At 40.3% G+C, this 18,340-nt stretch overlaps 1 protein-coding gene across 2 annotated transcripts in view; it reads right to left on the reverse strand.

The window, feature by feature from the left end:
• LOC122555979 (chloride channel protein 2) overlaps positions 1-18,340 on the reverse strand; it is a 624,753-nt gene that overhangs the window by 207,247 nt on the left and 399,166 nt on the right. For both annotated transcript variants that reach the window (XM_087993551.1, XM_043702310.2), the window contains exons 10-12: positions 6,535-6,636; positions 5,035-5,119; positions 2,345-2,500 (exon numbers count right to left, since the gene is read on the reverse strand). In XM_087993551.1, coding sequence (XP_087849677.1) covers positions 2,345-2,500; positions 5,035-5,119; positions 6,535-6,636 — 343 coding nt within the window. The remainder of the gene's footprint in view (positions 1-2,344; positions 2,501-5,034; positions 5,120-6,534; positions 6,637-18,340) is intronic.

The raw sequence follows: 18,340 nt of genomic DNA on the forward strand, positions 1-18,340 counted from the left end.
GTTTTTTAAAAAAAATCTTTAATACAGTGCTGCAATTTCACCTACAAATCTTGGCACAAAGAAATGGATTGCTATTTTTGAGCATTAAGGACACAAATAATTTGAACTATCTAATTGAAGCCATGGACTTACTACTGCTGAAACATCAAGTATGCTGACCTTTATTTATTTGTGCGACCTGACAGCTTTCATACAAACATCTTTCTAAGTGCAACCAATATGAGTTTGTCATTAATGGATGTGGATCCAGAGCAACTTCACTGATGATAAACAGGTGCAAGTTTAGTTCATTGAGCATGGGCAGTAGGTTCATGAATAACATCTGCAAAAACAGCACTAATAAAACTCATTCTGACCTGGGATTTTGGGGGGGGGGGGGGGGGGGTGGGGGAATCAAAGCTCAAGAAACCCTTTTTCTACAATTTGGAAGTGGATGGCTAAATCTTGCACTCAACATTCAGAAAGTTGAACCAATTGGCTCAATTCCCTCAAAGTAAATTTGAAATGTGTAGGGGATTACATACTCCAATACTGATGAAATCAGAAAGGAGATTCCAACAGCCTTATTTTGGTACACATTCATTCCATTTTATGCTGCAAAGCTTTGGGATATTTAAACAACTTTTCAGTGTGTTCTGAGTGAATGAGTGAAACATTGAATGTATAGGTAGGTTAGTAGGAGTGTGTGCGCACGTGCGTGTCAAGGGTCATATGTTTGCTCTCAAGACATCTGCAAATTGGACAACCTGGCCATCATTTTCATTCCTTTTTTTTAAATATATCCAGAAGTATTCTTGGTGAAGTGGATTTGAAACAAAAATTCACTTGTATTTAAGAGTACCAAATCATCTCTTAACCACCATCAGTAGATCAGCTATATTTTCCAACCGAATAATTTACATGCAAAGCCCGTTAAGGGCAATGCAGACCACCAAAGGTGAGAGACAGCTAGGGAAGAGAGAGAGAAGGCACATGCCATCATTTTCTCTTCCATTGACTTTCTTAGGATATCTGTATCCCTCATTACTGTTCCTCCCGTTAGTTGAAACAATATTTTATGTTTTATTCAAAAGCCTTTTAATAGTTTGAAAGTCTCTTCAAGTTCCATTGATAATTTTTGCTGTTTCAATGTAAAACTCAATTTTTCAACCCTATCATTGTAACTAAATTCGTTTATATCTAGTCCAGTTTAGTGCATGATTACTGTGCTCTTCCTATTATTCTCAATCCTTTTAGAAAGTAGGATTCCAACAAATGCATACAACGTTTCAACCAATGACTGGCACAAATCAAGCATACTTTCCTTGTTTTTGAATTCAGTGTTGCATGTATATACAAAACAGAATTCCAAATAATCCTTCCTACATGCATTTCCAACTTTAAATGACGTTGAATATGTATTTGTGCAGACTTTAATGTCTTTTAAAATAAGATTCTTTTCAAGTTAGAGACTATAAATGTGACTTGAAATGAGAATTAAAAATAAAAATAAAAACTAAAACAGGAAGCTGAATATTGTGAATGTTTGTTAATCAGCTGGATTTTTTCTGCAATGAGACATATCTAATGTCTCTGTCATTTGTTAAACTTCTCTTGCTCCTCTCAAATCAAACAATTTTGTTTTACAAACTTCCTGAGAGACTCAGCAGATGACAGACCAGGAGAGCATTCAATAGGGTATTTCCTGAACCAATGAAACTTAAAGATTTGGAAAATAAACAATGGAAGGGCTGAGAAACAGAACAACAATAAGGAAAAGTAGACCATTTGGCTTTTACAATAACACCTGAAAATTAATGGCAAATACATCCATGAAATTAATGCCCAGGTTTTGATCCAAATGTATTGAAACTAACGCTCAGTCAGAGACACAACCTCCATCACAAGTAGCAGGAGCTAGGGACCAACTCCAACCCAAGCAGAAAAGGGTGCAAACCACAGGCCTCTGCCATCAATCTAAACTACACTTGCCACAGAGACAACTGAGTCAACTGATTGCCCAAGGAGTGTGAGCTGCTGTGGCAACACACATTTTTACATGTATGTTACAAAAAGGAGCTATGGATAGGGATTCCAGAGGGTCCAATTTCTTTCCAGCACATGGATGACCAGGAATTTCTACTGCCGCAACATGCCACCATTGGGATCTGTTGGAATGGCTTCCAAGCTGATACACAACTGGTTTGGTCATCAAATCCCGGAGTTTCTAGCTTGGAAGCAGGGATACTACCCAAGGGACTAACTGCTAAAGATTAAACAGTGCTTTTGTTATTTCATGTAAGGAAACAGTGCCATGGTTGGTGTGTCAATGTACACATTTAGGTAGACAATATTTGTGACCTACCTTCATTAGGATGAAAATTACTAAGGTTACAAAGACATTTGCTCGAGGATGTTTCCAGGCTTCCGAAATCCCAATGTAGTCAAATTCTTCAGCAATGCCTTGCTTGGCCCAGGTCCTGTTATCAAATAAAGTGACGAGTGTTTCCTTCTGCGTGAGCTATGAACCAAATAAAGTGAACTCAATTAATAGATGATAGAAAACACATCAACAAATGAAAAACAAATTGGTGAAGAGTAAAGAAGAACCAGGGGAATGGACTTTGAGGGTAAACAGATACTCTCAAACTGTTTAACAGTTGGACATGTACTAAAATCAACTTAATAGCATCAAACTAAAATGCAACAATGAACATAGTATGCTGCAGGACTGGATGGTATTTATTTAGGGAGTAAAACCAAATTCTTAATGTGTTGATTCATGCGTAACCACAACCTTTACTTTTGGCAAATCCAACAAATAATGGACTTCACAAATTTGTGAATAACCTTACTCTCTGTTTAATAAACACAATTGCATTTCAAAGCTCAATGCTTTATGTTGTCATTTTGGAGGATAAATTGCCTTAGTTTTCATTTTTTTACTCAGAATAATTAGATTTTTGTAACAAGCATTGTGACTAACGATGTGAAAATTTCTTCCACTGATCAATATTTTTAGTCAGTGTGAGAGCCTAATCAGCCCTTCATGAGCAATGCTATGCTGACATGCAAACCAATTAGATGGATGGTGCTGGGCAATTTCAGCTCATTGTTTTGAATTCTCTTGTATGAAATGCTTAATTATGAAACAGTGTAATAACGGGATTGCAGCCATCTGCTCCAATTTTCAAGAAATATGCATTTATTAGTGGCTTTCAAAATGAGAGAAGTTATAAAGGAATATGGTCTAAAAGCCCATTTGATTAAAATACTGCCCAAGGCAATCTGCAAAAGGGATTGTAAGAAAGGGCACTGCAGTGATGAGTCACTAGGCAGATAACTGACGAACAGGCTGCCAACTAGCCAGTTCTCATATCCTATGTTTATTGAAATGAAAGATTAAAGGCTTAAGAAAATCCTTCATTCTGCTTGGTAGTATATAGTTTATATATGTGAATGTCAAATATGCAGGAAGTAAGGGCACCCATTATTTTCTTCCTGACAAGTCAAGCAGCTTTGCAATCGCTTATGTAGTTGGAATTTAAAGGCTCACTGTGTTTCTTTCCAAAAGCTGCAAAATAAATTAAGTCTCCTTGTTGGCAGGCTGTAAGCTGCAGATATATTTTCAATGCTTCCAATAAAGGCCTGTACTTTGTATAATGTTTAACTAAAATATCAATTAAACATGAGGGGAATATCAGAGCACATAATGAATTGATAGGATACTGGCTCTATTGATGGTTTATTCAGATTAGCTATTAATTTGAAGATATCAACAATTTAAGATGCAGACTCTCTTATTTTACTTGTTTGTTCGCGATGTTCAGGGTACGACAGATAATTTGGTTTGAATAAATGCTCTGTAATCAGCCAGATTAATTCCAATTGACAGAAGCTGCCAACATTTAACTATATGAGATTTTCTACCAGGGTTGGTACAGGTCCTTGTGTGTGTAGTGAAATTGCCAGCTAGGCACTGATGTGAAGCTATTACTGCTTTGTATTTTAACATTAAAGTGATATTTTATGTCTGACTCACGAGAGCTCTTTTGTGGTACACCTTCACCTTATTTATGTAATACCAGCACTGAACAGGGTGATTAGAAAATATATGGATCTATCTTGAGGTCTATCTCACTTTGCAGTGCACTCTAAGTGGTAATATGCTCTTTCATTACTTGGATTAGGCATAGGTTGAAATGTAAACACATTGTGTTTTACCTGGTTGCGCAATGATCATGGGAGCAACTGGATCTTCAACAAACCTTCACAGAGCCAGTATTCACCCAAGTCGGTGAAAACATAGAGTGGATCAGGTGTCAGGAAGTTTCAGTGGTGCAGGGACAGCAGTCAGGTACTGGGTAAGGATGGCTGTGGTCAGAGTGAGCAACTGTGGAGTCAGTTTATAGAGTTTTTTTCAGAGTTACAGCAGGTTTTAATTCATCTAGGTTTTACTTAGAGTAATATGAAAACCTCTGAGCCCCTAACTGTAATTCAGAGTTGAAGTCATTGTTGGAACATTCCAAATGCAATTTAATTGTCCGCTGGAAATTTAAACTTCCCATGCATGAATGCATAGCCTGCATGACGGGACTTCCAAGGGGATGTGTGGTGCACCTAACAGGGCATCTTCCAGGAGACCAGAACATTGGAGACAATAAAAGTACAAAAGTTAAATGAACTAACACTTTCTTATTAACAATGAATGCATCCAGGTTTTAAAATCTTCAACATTGCACAGCTAACTCCTCTGCTGTGTGATCAATTGCTTTGCCATTGCTCAGATACTGTGTTGTATATAGCCTTTCTATTTACTCCGCCACAATTGCTGCTTTGGCTGACTTGTTTTATTTCCTATTCCCCACACTGGTTTAAATATTACACAACACAATCATTGAAAATTCCATCACAATTAGTGCAATCATATTCTCCCATTGTAGCTAAAATATAGCAGTAGTACCCTGTTCACTTTCAAAATTCAAGACCGACTTAAAGCTGATTGACTGATTTCATAAAGATGTGTACATAATTATAAGGAATTAGAAAACGCACCTCTCCAGCCATGAACTGGCCAAATCCTGGAGGAAATGAGAGTGTGGCAATAATCAATGTCACCAGTGCTGGATAAAGCAACCGCCTAAGAAAGAAAAAAGTTGTGTCAATCATTACAAGATCAACCATATTTTATCCAAAAGCATCTAAGCCCACTATCTCTCTCCCAAATTCTTGATGGTCTGAACTAAATAATTATTACTATGAAACTCAATTCAGTTAATAGCATATCTTGAGAAGATCTATCAGTGCAGTCAGCATATTTGTTTCTATTAACTATAAGGTCCTGGAGAAACTCAACAGCTCTGGCAGCATCTGTGGAGAGAGAGTCAGAGTTAACGTTTCAAGTGCAAAATGACCGTTCTTCAGGGTTGACTTCAGGTTTTGTTTACCTTGCCCTCCAAAACAAACATCTGTAATGAACTGAGTAAAGTTTATGCGAAAAATCAGATTGCAAGTGCCTTTCACAGGAATTCGTACAGCATTCGGATATGGGAAGCAATGATTTTAGGTGTCACTGCAGCTTTGTGAGCTGACTTGGACCAGGATAATGTTCAAAAGATCTGTACTGGTGCAAAACAATTCAACCATTCCATCGATTCCAAATTGGTTTGAAGACTCTTTTATATGGCTATCAGAGACTATGATAGGAACTAAGTTTATAATTGATGGACAATCTTGTTCCATTCTTTAGTCATTTGATTCAATTTATTCTTGAACTTACATAGGATAAAAATACAAGATACACATTGACCATGTATTGACGGCTGTCAAAGCTGCAGGTTGGTTATATTGGCCAGACAGTACAAAAGGCATATATGACAAACATGTAAATGTGCCATTTCACTGGCAAGATTTATTTTAAAAAACAGTTCAATTCAGCTCAGAGTCAATTTGCACAAACAAGCTAAATAGATTTTTATTTCCATTTGGAACTGGTAAATGTATATTTAAAATTAAATAGGTCTTTGGTAATTTATTCCAACTGATAATTGAATTGGATTGTGGACTATTTTGGAGCTAGCTCTTGTTTTAAAAAAAAACACAAGGACTGTTTAAATTATGTGTCAGTACTTCACAGTTATGACGTCTGGAGCAACAGGAGTCTCACTGCATTGAAAAAGAGTAAATGTAACTGGAACTTTAAAAATAAAATCCACTTTTTAGCTCAAATAATTACTTATGGGCTTTAAAAATTTTTTTACCTGAAATGTCGTTATAGGTTAAAAGGAGAGAAAAATAGCCCAAAATGACGTGATTTGATGTTAAAACACTTCTCTTGGCAATGCTGATGGCATCTGACTGAGAAAAGAGGTTTGAAGAAACAAAAATAAATCCTGGGCAGCACCATTGACACATCCCTTACATCTGTACCCAGGAAATTGTGTTTGTTAATACAACCAACACGGGTGTCAATACCAAGAGGGGAAAATTAAAGTTACATAGAGAGTGTAAACAAGCCTTAATAATTTAAGAAACATCGCAGTATTTAATACTTACTTTTTCATCAAAAACTTGTTAATGGTTTTTTGTTTTCTCATGATTGCCACTATCTTCCTGTGGAAGTAGACAAACAGGGCACCACCGAAACCACTAGCAATCCTGTAAGGAAGAGGACAAATGTATTATTATTTTTCTAAATTATTTAGGTGAGTGACACACTGCTGATGTGGTTTTGCTCCTGTGAAACCGGTTGCAAATACTAGCAAAACAGAAAGTAAGTATCCATTACATCAAGCTTTTGACCCTTGGTGTATGTTCATTCCTGAGGATTTCCTGGGTGTATAAAGTATATTTTCACAGGGAAGTAAGTAAACAAAGAATTGCTACCCTGTCTGTCTTCCTACATTCTCAGTGGGTAGAGGCTCAGGCAGCTTAAGACCTACTGAAAGCAGGATCTTTGAAGTTTTGCCCACTCAGCTCAGACTGGAGTAACTGAAATGGGATTAATGGAAACTTCTTCCCACCTCCAACCACAATGATTTTTATTTAAGGAGCTCCAGGAGGCCATGACATCTGCAGAAGGAAAGAGCAAACATGCATTTATATAGCACCTTCATTAACTTTTTTTGAAGTGTAAATGACTTTTTAATGCAGGGAAATGCAGCAAAGTCCTTAAACAGCATCTGGATAATTTGCCAGACAGTTGTTTTTCTTGATGAAATTGATAAATGCTGGGAGGGCTCTTCAATGCAGCCTTCCACAGTGTCATGGAATCTTTTGTACCCATCTGAATGGGTAGACAGGTTTGAGTTAAATGACTTACCTGAAAGTCCCTGACAGTACTCCAGATAGACCATGTGGCATCAATATATAAATCTGAAACAATAATGGCAAACCACAGATCCACTGACCCAGCAATGTTCTCCTCATCACCATCTGGGGTTTGTGCTAGTATTGAGCAAGCTGGCCCATTGATGAGTCAGACAAAAGCCTGTCATTTTCTCTAAGAAAATATTCCTCAAGTATGACTGTATCCCAGATACCATTACCACCATCCTTGTTCCACAGGCAGGAGAGATAGTGGGTGGTGGCACAGTGCTACACAGTTGGGAGGGAGATGACCTGAGAAGCTGCAACATGATTCTGGATCCAGTGAAGTCTCATGGCATCAGGTCAAACATGTGGAGGAATTATACACCCAACTCCTCAGGGTGTATTCCTCCTCGTTGAACACCAGGTAGAGGAAGACCTATGTGTGATAAGGACACATGAGGTACTCTGGATTCAGGGAGTTCAAGTCGAGAGTGTGGTGCTGGAAAAGCGCAGCAGGTGAGGCAGCATCCGAGCAGCAGGAGAATTGACATTTCAGGCATAAGCCCTTCACCAGGATGAGGGGAGTGATGAATTCCTGATGAAGGGCTTATGCCCAAAAACATCAATTCTCCTGCTCCTGCCTGACCTGCTGTGCTTTTCCAGCACCACACTCTCGACTCTAATCTCCAGCATCTGCAGTTCTCACTTTCTCCTTCAGGGACTTTAATGTCCATCACCAAGAGTGGCACCACAATTGACCGAGCTGCCCGAGTAGGACATAGCTGTTCGACTCAGATTGTGGCAGGTACTGAGGGAACCAAAAGGAAGAAACTTACTTGACCACATCCTCATCAATCGACATATCTCAGTCATGCCCATATGTGATGGTAATGGTGGGAATTCTTGTGGAGATGGAAGTCACATTTTCATATTGAGGATACCCACAATTCTGTTGTGTGGCACTACCACCATGCCAAAAGGCAAGACTTTGAACAGATCTAGTAACTTAATCTTGGGCACTCATGAGACACTGTGGCCATCAGCAGGAGTAGAACTGCACAGAAATACTATCTCCCACTCCACCATTACCATCAAGCTAGGAAATCAACTTCAGTTCAAAGAAGAGTGCAGGAGGTCATGCCAAGAATAACACGAAACACAGTTAAAAATGAGGTATCAATCTGGTGATGTTACAACACAGAACATCCTGCATGCCAAACAGCTCCAGCAGAATGCAAGAGACTGGGCTAAGAAATCCCACAATCAAATGGATCAGTTTTAAGTTCTGCAGGCTTCATTGGTGGAATCAGCTACTCACTTGCAGTGTAATCTTCACAAATTCCCCAGCCTTGAAGACTGGGAGCCCAGCCTATCAGTGCAAAGAGAAGGCTGAATTACTTGCAAAGAGGAGTGCTGAGTGGCTAATCCATTTTCACCTCTTACTGTGGTGCCAGGTATCACTGAAAATGTGTGCTCCAGAAGAGCCACACCCTGAGCCAAGCTGTGGCAGTACAGCTACACTAGCATCTACCTGACCCTGTGGAAAATTATCCAAGATTGCACTTTACACAGGAAGGACAAACCCAACCTGACCAATAAAAATAGGAGCAGGACAAAGTTGAGGTCATTCAGCCCTTTGACCCTATGCTGTCATTCAAAATGATCATATCATTCAACACAGTACTCTATTTGCGCTCTTTCTCTCCATACCCTTTGAACCCTTTAGCTCTAAGAATATATCTAAAATCCTTCTTGAAAACATTCAACGTTTTTGCCTCAACTACGTTTCGTGGCAGAGAATTCCACAGGTTTGACAGGCCGAGTGAAGAAATTTCCCCTCTTCTCTTTTGATATACTCTCAATTATTAACAAAACGATGGAAAGGATCATCAAGAGTGCTATCAAGCTGCACACGCAAACAAATAACCCAAGTACTAGCGCACTGTTTGGTGGCATCAGGACAACCCTTCACCTGACCTCATTACAGCACCAACGAGCTGAAGTGAGAATAACTGCCCTTGACATCAAGGCCACCTTTGACAGAGTGTGGCATCAAAGAACCCTGGAAATACTGGAGTCTATCAGAATTGGGGAAGTACTCCACTAGTGGGAGTTGTGTCTATCATAAAGGAAGATAATTGTGATTGTTGGAGGTTAGTCACATCAGCTTTAAGCAGGAGTTCTCAGGATAGTGTTCTCCGACAAACTATCTTCAGCTGGTTCATCAATGATCTTTCCCTCCATCATAAAGGTCAGGAGTGGGGATGGTTGCTGCTGATGGCACAATTTCAGCACCATTTGCAATAAATAAAAGAACAAAAAAAAAATTACAACACAGGAACAGGGTCTTCGGCCCTCCAAGCCTAAGCCAATCCAGATCCTCTATCTAAAACTGCCGCCTACTTTCCAAAGATCTGTATTCCTCAGCTCCCTGCCCAGTCATGTATCTGTCTAGTTACACCTTAAATGACGCTATCGTGCCCGCCTCTACCACCTACGTTGGCAATGCATTCCAGGCACCCACCACCCTCTGCATAAAGAATTTTCCACGCATATCCCCCTTAAACTTTTCCCCTCTCACCTTAAACCTGTGACCCCTAGTAATTGAGTCCCACAATCTGGGGAAAAGCTTCTTGCTATCCACTCTGTCTGTACCTCTCATGATTTTGAAGCTCTCAATCAGATCCCCCCTCAACCTCTGTCTTTATAATGAAAATAATCATAACTGAGCTAGTGCCCTCCATACCAGGCAACATCCTGGTGAACCTCCTCTGCACCTTCTCCAAAGCATCCGCATCCTTTTGGTAATGTGGTGACCAGAACTGTACACAGTATTCCAAATGTGGCCGAACCAAAATCCGACACAACTGTAACATGACCTGACAACTCTTGTACTCAATACCCCCACCCAATGAAGGAAAGCATGCCGTATGCCTTCTTGACAACTCTATCGACTTGCATTGCCACCTTCAGGGAATAATGGACCTGAACACCCAGATCTCTCTGCACCTCAATTTTCCTCAGGGCTTTTCCATTTACTGTATTTTTCGTTCTTGAATTGGATCTTCCAAAATGCATCACCTCACATTGGCCCAGATTGAGCTCCATCTGCTATTTCTCTGCCCAACTCTCCAATCTATCTATATTCTGCTCCATTCTCTGATAGTCCCCTTCACTGTCTGCTACTCCACCAATTTTAGTGTCACCTGCAAACTTGCTAATCAGACCATCTATACCTTCCTCCACATCATTTATTTATATCATCGTGGTCCCAGCACGGATCCCTGTGGAACACCACTGGTCACAGGTCTCCACTTTGAGGAACTTCCTTCCACTACTCTCTGTCTCCTGTTGCTCGGCCAGTTATCTATTCACCTAGACAGTACATCTACCCTTCTTAAACAAGGCAACAACATTAGCAATTCTCCAGTCCTCCAGGACCTCCTCCGTGTTCAAAGATGCTGCAAAGATATTTGTTAAGGCCCCAGCTAGCTCCTCTCTTGCTTCCCTCAGTAACCTGGGATAGATCCCATCCAGATCTGGGGACATGTCCACCTTAATGCCTTTTCTAATACCCAACACATCCTCCCTCCTTATGCTGACTTGACTGAGAGTAATCAAACATCTATCTCTAATCTCTACATCCATCATGCCCCACTCCTCAGTGAATATCGATGCAAAGTACTCGTTAAGAATCTCACCCATTTGCTCTGCCTCCATGCATAACTTTCCTCCTTTGTCCTTGAGTGGGCAAACTCTTTCTCTAGTTACCCTCTTGCTCCTTATATACGAATAAAAGATTTTGGGATTTTCCTTAACCCTGTTTGCTAAAGATATTTCATGACCCCTTTTAGCCCTCTTAATTCCTTGTTTCAGATTGGTTCTACTTTCCCAATATTCTTCCAAAGCTTTGTCTGTTTTCAGTTGCCTAGACCTTATGTACACTTCCTTTTGCCTCTTGGCTAGTCTCACAATTTCACCTGTCATCCATGGTTCCCTAATCTTGCCATTTCTATCCCTCATTTTCACAGGGACATGTCTGTCCTGCACTCTAATCAACGTCTCTTTAAAAGTCTCCCACATATCAAATGTGTATTTACCTTCAAACAGCTGCTCCCAACCCACATTCCCCAGATCCTGCCAGATTTTGCTATAGTTGGTCTTCTCCAATTTATCATTCTTCCTTTAGGACCACTCTCATCTTTGTCCACGAGTATTCTAAAACTTATGGAACTGTAATCAATATTCCCAAAGTAATCCTCTGCTGAAACTTCAACCAGTCGGATGGGTTCATTCCCCAACACCAAGTCCAGTATGGCCCCTTTCCAAGTTGGACTATTTACATATTGCTCTACAAAACCCTCCTGGATGCTCCAGACAAATTCTGCTCCATCTAAATCTTTAACACTAAGTGAATCCCAGACAATGTTGGGAAAATTAAAATCTCCTCTCATGACCATCCTGTTGCTCCAACATCTTTTCATAATTTGTTTACATATTTTTATCTCTATCTCATGCTCGCTGTTGGGAGGCCTGTAGTATAGTCCCAACATTGTTACCACACCCTTCCTATTTCTGAGTTCTGCCCATATTGCCTCACTGTTCGAATCCTCCATAGTGCCCTCCTTCAGCACAATTGTGATATCTTCTCTGACCAAGTAATGCAACTCCTCCACCCCGTCTCAATCCTGTCTGAAGCATCTATATCCTGGAATATTTGGTTGCCGATCTCATCCTTCCTTCAACCAAGTCTCAGTAATACCAATAGCATCAAACTCCCAGGTACTAATCCAAGCCATAAGTTCATCTGCCTTACCTACTACACCTCTCACATTAAAACAAATTCACCTCAGACCACCTGTCTGTTTGTGTTCATCATCTGCTCCCTGCTTACTCTTCCCATTAGTCATGTTGACTTCATTATCTAGTTCCTTAGAAGCAGTAACTAAAGCTTGCTTACTGTCCACTAACCTCTTCATTTGATTCCCAACCGCCTACCACATTAGTTTAAACCCTCCCAACAGCATGAGCAAAAGCACCCACGAGGACATTGGTTCTAATGCTTCCCAGGTGTAAACCGTCCGATTTGTAATAGTCTCACCTCCCTCAGAACCAGTCCCAATGTCCCAAAAATCTGAACCCCTCCCTCTTGCACCATCTCTCAAGCCACTTTTTTACCCTGTCTGTTCTGTCATTTCTACTGACTAGCACGTGGCACTGGTAGTAATGCTGAGATTACTTCCTCTGAGATCCTACTTTTCAACTTGGCTCCTAACTCCCTAAATTCTGCTTGTAGGATCTAAATTCTCAGACACTGAAACAGTCCATGTCCACATGAAGCAACACCTGGATAATATTCAGACTTTGGGCTGATTAATAGCAAGTAATATTGGCACAAAACAAGTGTCAGGCAATGGTCAGCTCCAACAAGAATGAATGTGAACATCACCCCTTGATGTTCAGTTGCATTACCATCACTGACTTCCCTCATACCTTGGGGGTTATCATTGACCAGAAACTGAATTAGACCAGCCATATAAATATCATGGCTCCAAGAGAAGGTCAGAGGCTAGGAATTCTGCAGTGAGTAACTCATTTCCTGACTCTTCAAACTCTGTCATCCACAAGGCACAATTTCAAAACCACTCTAGTAGTTTGGTATCATCCTGGATAAAATATCCTGCTTGACTGGCACCTCATCCATTCCCTTCAACTCCACTCCTTTTGCTCCTGATGCACAGAGGCAGAAGTACATATCACTGACAAGATGCACTACAGCAATTTACCAAAACTCTTCCAACAGCACCTTCTAACATCCTGACTGCAGGTATACGAGAACACTACCAACTGCAAGATGCCTCCACACACACCATTCAAACTTACTGTCTGCTCACTACTGTTGGGTCAAAATCTTAGGAATTCTAGCACTGTGAGGTTCCTGACACGCTAAGGATTGCAGCTCATCATCACCTTCTCCAGGTGGGGATTTGGGATGGGCAACAAATACTGGCCTAGACAGCAATGCCTACATCCCATGAACAAAGAAAGCAGAACTCTTCTATTATTGTACTGGAATGGTGGGAGAGTACTCTGGTCAAAGTAAACTGAAGTCTCTGAAGGCATGAACTCTTCTTTCCTTTCCATTTCTGGTTCAGAGGCAAGAATATCGCTACAAGGTGGCATCTAAGATCCCAAAACTTGTGAGCATTATTTCAATCTTTGGGTACAGGCCCCTTCTGTGATGTATTCATAGCATGCATTTAGTTAGTTGGGAAAAGAATAAAAGTATTGCGACAAACACAGATGATTAATGTATAAATCTGCATTAAAATAATTCAACCGAATCTTGCGCAATAAACCATATTGTATGCGAGGGCTATTTACAGGCATTGCTACACAAGTTTTCAGCAAAAGTGCCGGTGTTACAATGATGTGCAATAATTCTAGGAAAAGACAATTTGCAAATGTTTCAATGGATGGATGGTCTGTGCTGATAGAATCAGTTTAAATTTATCAAACACAGCAGTGAATCTTTCAGTGCACTTTGGCAGGTTTCAACAGTGGCCACACCACGTTTCAACCATCATTACTGTTGTCCCGCATTTCACCACTTTTGGCTGCAGAAATTACCAAAGCAGTCAATATAATTTACCAAAACCTTCAATTCTTGAAAGAACAACAAATGCACGAGTTCAGTCATTTAAGCTTCAGACAAACTGGTGGTTAGCATTACAGCACAAAAAGCTGAATAGCTGCAGAGGTGACTCTGAAGGACACAGTTTTATGCACATGCAGCAATAGCACTAGATCAGTTATGATGTGGTCAGCATAGCAACAACAATCGCTTTTGTGTGTTACTTCAACTAATGTACTCAAGGCTCAGGCTGTTGTGCCAAGTGACTCATTCTCAAGTCTACATATTCATGTCAAATTCTTGTAAAAAGAAAATCAAATGAAATGGTGTTTGGCACTCTAGCCAGAAATACATTGTATAAGAGATAAAAGTCGTTCAGTTTGCCACAATACTGCCCTCAATTCACCTTCCCAGCAGGGGCAAATGTTACTTAGACTTAGATTGGATTTTGTTTTAAAAATAAGCATGACATTAGTATATAGGAGAGTGCAATTTAGCAAACATTTAATATGTTGCAATTGGACTGTTTTCAGAGTGGAAAGAAAACCCATTGCATAAATTGCTTTAATGTATAACTTTCACTGCTATGAAATTTTTTGATATCTGATAACGTCTTAAAAACCCATCGGTGTTTTTCTGGAGCAGCTTATGTAGCAATGGCATGGAGCTCTGATGAAGACATGAGGACCACGTCTGCCAACAGCAACAACATCAGCTGCAGTCTTAGTTGCTTCTTCCTCCACCAACAAAGGGGATAAAGACAGAGGTCAGCGTGATCGAGGTGATATCTCTAACACAAGGCACACAAATAGAGGATCCTCTTTCTTGACATGGCACATGAAGCTCAGATTTTCTTAGTAGTCTGCTGCTAACATTTTTCATGCTCTGGAGCAAGAACTCATTAATTATGGACCAAGTAGGTGTGCATTACCTGTGGCTGTTACTGCACTGAAAGAGAAGGGGGACCCATGGGGAAAGGACTTTCCACACATATTTTCAGTCTTCTGGCAACTGAAGTCTCAGGAATTCATGTTAAGAGCAGCTCTAAAGGTCTGTCCAAAACAGCTTTCACTGAATCTCTACAATGTGGAAACAGGCCATTAAGCCCAACAAGTCTACACTGACCCTCTGAAGAGTAACCCACCCAGACCCATTCTCCTACCACTCTACATTTTTCCCCTAACTAATGCACCTAACCTATGGATCCCTGAACACTATGGGCAATTTAGCATAGCCAATTCATCTAACCTTTGGTTTGTGGGAGGAAACTGGAGCACCGGGAGGAAACCCATGCAACATGGGGAGAACATGCAAACTTCACACAGACAGTTGCCCAAGGCTGGAATCGAACCTGGGTCCTGGTGCTGTGAGGTAGCAGTGCTAACCACTGAGCCAACGTGTCAGCGAGCTTTAAACAGAAATCCTTTGTTCACCGTGCTCAATTTTTGAAATTGATGTGAAAATCTGAAAATGGTTCTGGATTTCTTGTTCAGATCCTCTTCCCCTTGATCTCTCCACTACAAGCAGATTTATCTCCTTAAAATGCTGCCCTCGTTCTCCCACACATCCACCACTATCCTCTCATCTCACTGTTACCAGTACATTACAGATCATCACCCAAGACCACAGATGCTGACTTCATTAGTAATTCTCACATATCACAAAAAGATAAAAATAAAACTAATTCCAATATTTGACCCTCAACTACTCGATCAATCCAGGCCACAATAAATATCGTCATCTCTTCATTTCTATTTCCAAAACTTTCTGTAATTGCAGAATCATTCTGTCCATGTATTCATCTATGTCGAAGAGTGTGGTGCTGGAAAAGCACAGCAGGTCAGGCAGCATCCGAGGAGCAGGAGAATCGATGTTTCGGCATAAGCCCTTCATCAGGAATGAGGCTTGTGGGCCAGGGGGGAAGCTGAGAAATAAATGGGAGTGTGGTCTCCAGCGTCTGCAGTCCTCATTTTCTTCTATATATTCATCTATCACATTTGTTAATTAATGCGGTTTTCAAATAAAATCACTTTATAAGCTTGTACACAAATGGGAAAGTTCAAAATGAACTTATTTATTCTGTGAATTTATCTTCATTTATTGTAGAAAGGTCATGTTGAGCTAAAATCCTAATAGGATTACTTATGGTGGTTGCAGATGGAGCAGGTTCAAGTTAGAATAGGACAGAAACTGTGGGCTGAATTTTAAAGGGTTACCCAAGACAGAAAAACAAGCAGCTGAGTCTGTAAATTGGAGTACGTGCTCTCAATGCCTTGCCTGCTGCTGGTACACCCACATCCACCATGCATTTTATAGACAGCAGATGTATATGGATATCCTTTAAAATTCAGACCACTGTTTGTCATATTCTAACTTGAATCTGCTATATCTGCCACCACAAGTGGTACTATCATATTTTAACTTAACGTAACGTTTCTACAATAAATGAAGATAAACCGACTCAACTGAGGTCCTGAAGTTGATTATTAATGGCCACTTGAAGCTCTCATTCCAACATTGCTCCAATACAACAAACAAGGTGAGAATCTCCACCCAATAGGATGGTGGTGGATGTATGGGAGAACGAGGGCAGCAATAGATAGTTGGGTACATTCAAACCTGTGGGTTACTGGTAAGTGAAAGCCACTTTCACTGTCCTTCCAACATGTTCCCATTCCTCATTTACCAAAGCTTCCAAGCGTAACCCTGACCCCATGGATTTCCCTCAATATATGGTCCACCACTGAAGGCCACTCTCTGCAGCATCAGCAATGGCCAACACTTTGCTTGATGCCACTGATCAGAAACCACATCAAGTAGTACTTCCTTCTGGAAATGGAGTGAAGACTCACCTTTGTACTATTTGAAAGGTCCGTGGCCTGAAAATTAAAGGGGGCAAGCAGACAAAGCAGAGGTAGACTCATCCCCAAAATCTGTGCTGGGGTGCAAGGAGCCTTGTATTTATTTTGGCCACCCTAAGTCAAATGCTGTGCCATGGCCAAAACTTCACCTGAGGAAATTGCTGGGGAATAACTGATTCAATTTAGACAGATGCAAGAGTTGTATCTACTTTAGAAACCAACACACATCTCTCAAATATTGGTTTTTTAAGACAGGGCAGTATAATTTAATCCACTGGCACAAAGATGTGAGTACAATTATATTTACCCTGATGCACACATTTATCAAAATATTCTCATTCTGGTCCCAAGTGAGAAACACATTGCTTAAAAACAACTATTTGTTGATACAAACCTGTTACACAAAGAGACAATAAACCAGTTTCAGAAGGAGACTTAAAATTGCCATGCAAACATTGAAGCAGAGCTGGCCCTTAATGTAATTTCAGTTTGTCTATCAGCTATACAGTTGTCGCTGATCGTCACGTGGATGATGTTCCTGAGGATCATTATCATGTTAACTAAGTACAGGACAAGGGTAGAATCTGATTTGCCTTCAAGACTTGATTCTGCTGTCTCTGGATGAGGCAACAACTGCACCGAACCATATAACCATGGGTCATCAACACCCATACCAAATATAATGACTGTCGCTATTGAGGAAACTACTTCTATTGATTGCCTGTGCTGATTTATGTTTTGTAAAATTAGCAAGCAATATAATTAAAAAGCAGAAACAAAAACAGAAGTTTCTGTAAAAGCTCAGCAGGTCTGCCAGCATCTATGAGAAAAAAAAAATCAGAGTTAACGTTTCAGGTCCGATGACCTTTCCTCAGAACTGCAGGAATGGTCTGAGGAAGGGTTACCAGACCCGAAATGTTAATTCTGATTTCTCTTCACAAATGCTGCCAGACCTGCTGTGCTTTTCCAGCAATTTCTGTTTCTGTTTCTGATTTACAGCATCTGCAGCTCTTTTGGTTATAATTAGAAAACAGGTAGATGAATCATAATAATGTCAGAAAGGTTTTGGATACAAGATCAAAACATTAATTCAATTCTGGTGGTCAAATTCCAGTTCTTCTCTCTGTACTTCTTCCTGCAATTATTTCATTGTTCCTTTCAATAACTACTTATTGAATACTGAATTTGTAACTCAGCTTTATCCTACATAAGATTCAGCATCAATTTTATGTCCTGTATATCAGCAAATGTATTTAAACAAAGGCACATTGTTGGGGTTTGTCAGTTTGATCATCCATGCCCATGTTTTAGATCAGTGGGTGCTGATTTGGTTCACCATGGTTTGTATTTCATTATTGGCCAAGTATTGCACAGTATTCCATTCCTAAATCCACAGAATGCAGTTTACAGCTATTTGTTTGCACTGTGGTTATGATTAGATTACTTACAGTGTGGAAACAGGCCCTTCGGCCCAACAAGTCCACACCGACCTGCCAAAGCGCAACCCACCCAGATCCATTCCCCTACATTTACCCCTTCACTTAACACTACGGGC

This window comes from Chiloscyllium plagiosum, unplaced genomic scaffold, assembly GCF_037043375.1.
Source record: "Chiloscyllium plagiosum isolate Xiang-an unplaced genomic scaffold, Cpla_swu_hap1 HiC_scaffold_13, whole genome shotgun sequence".
NCBI lineage: Eukaryota > Metazoa > Chordata > Chondrichthyes > Orectolobiformes > Hemiscylliidae > Chiloscyllium > Chiloscyllium plagiosum.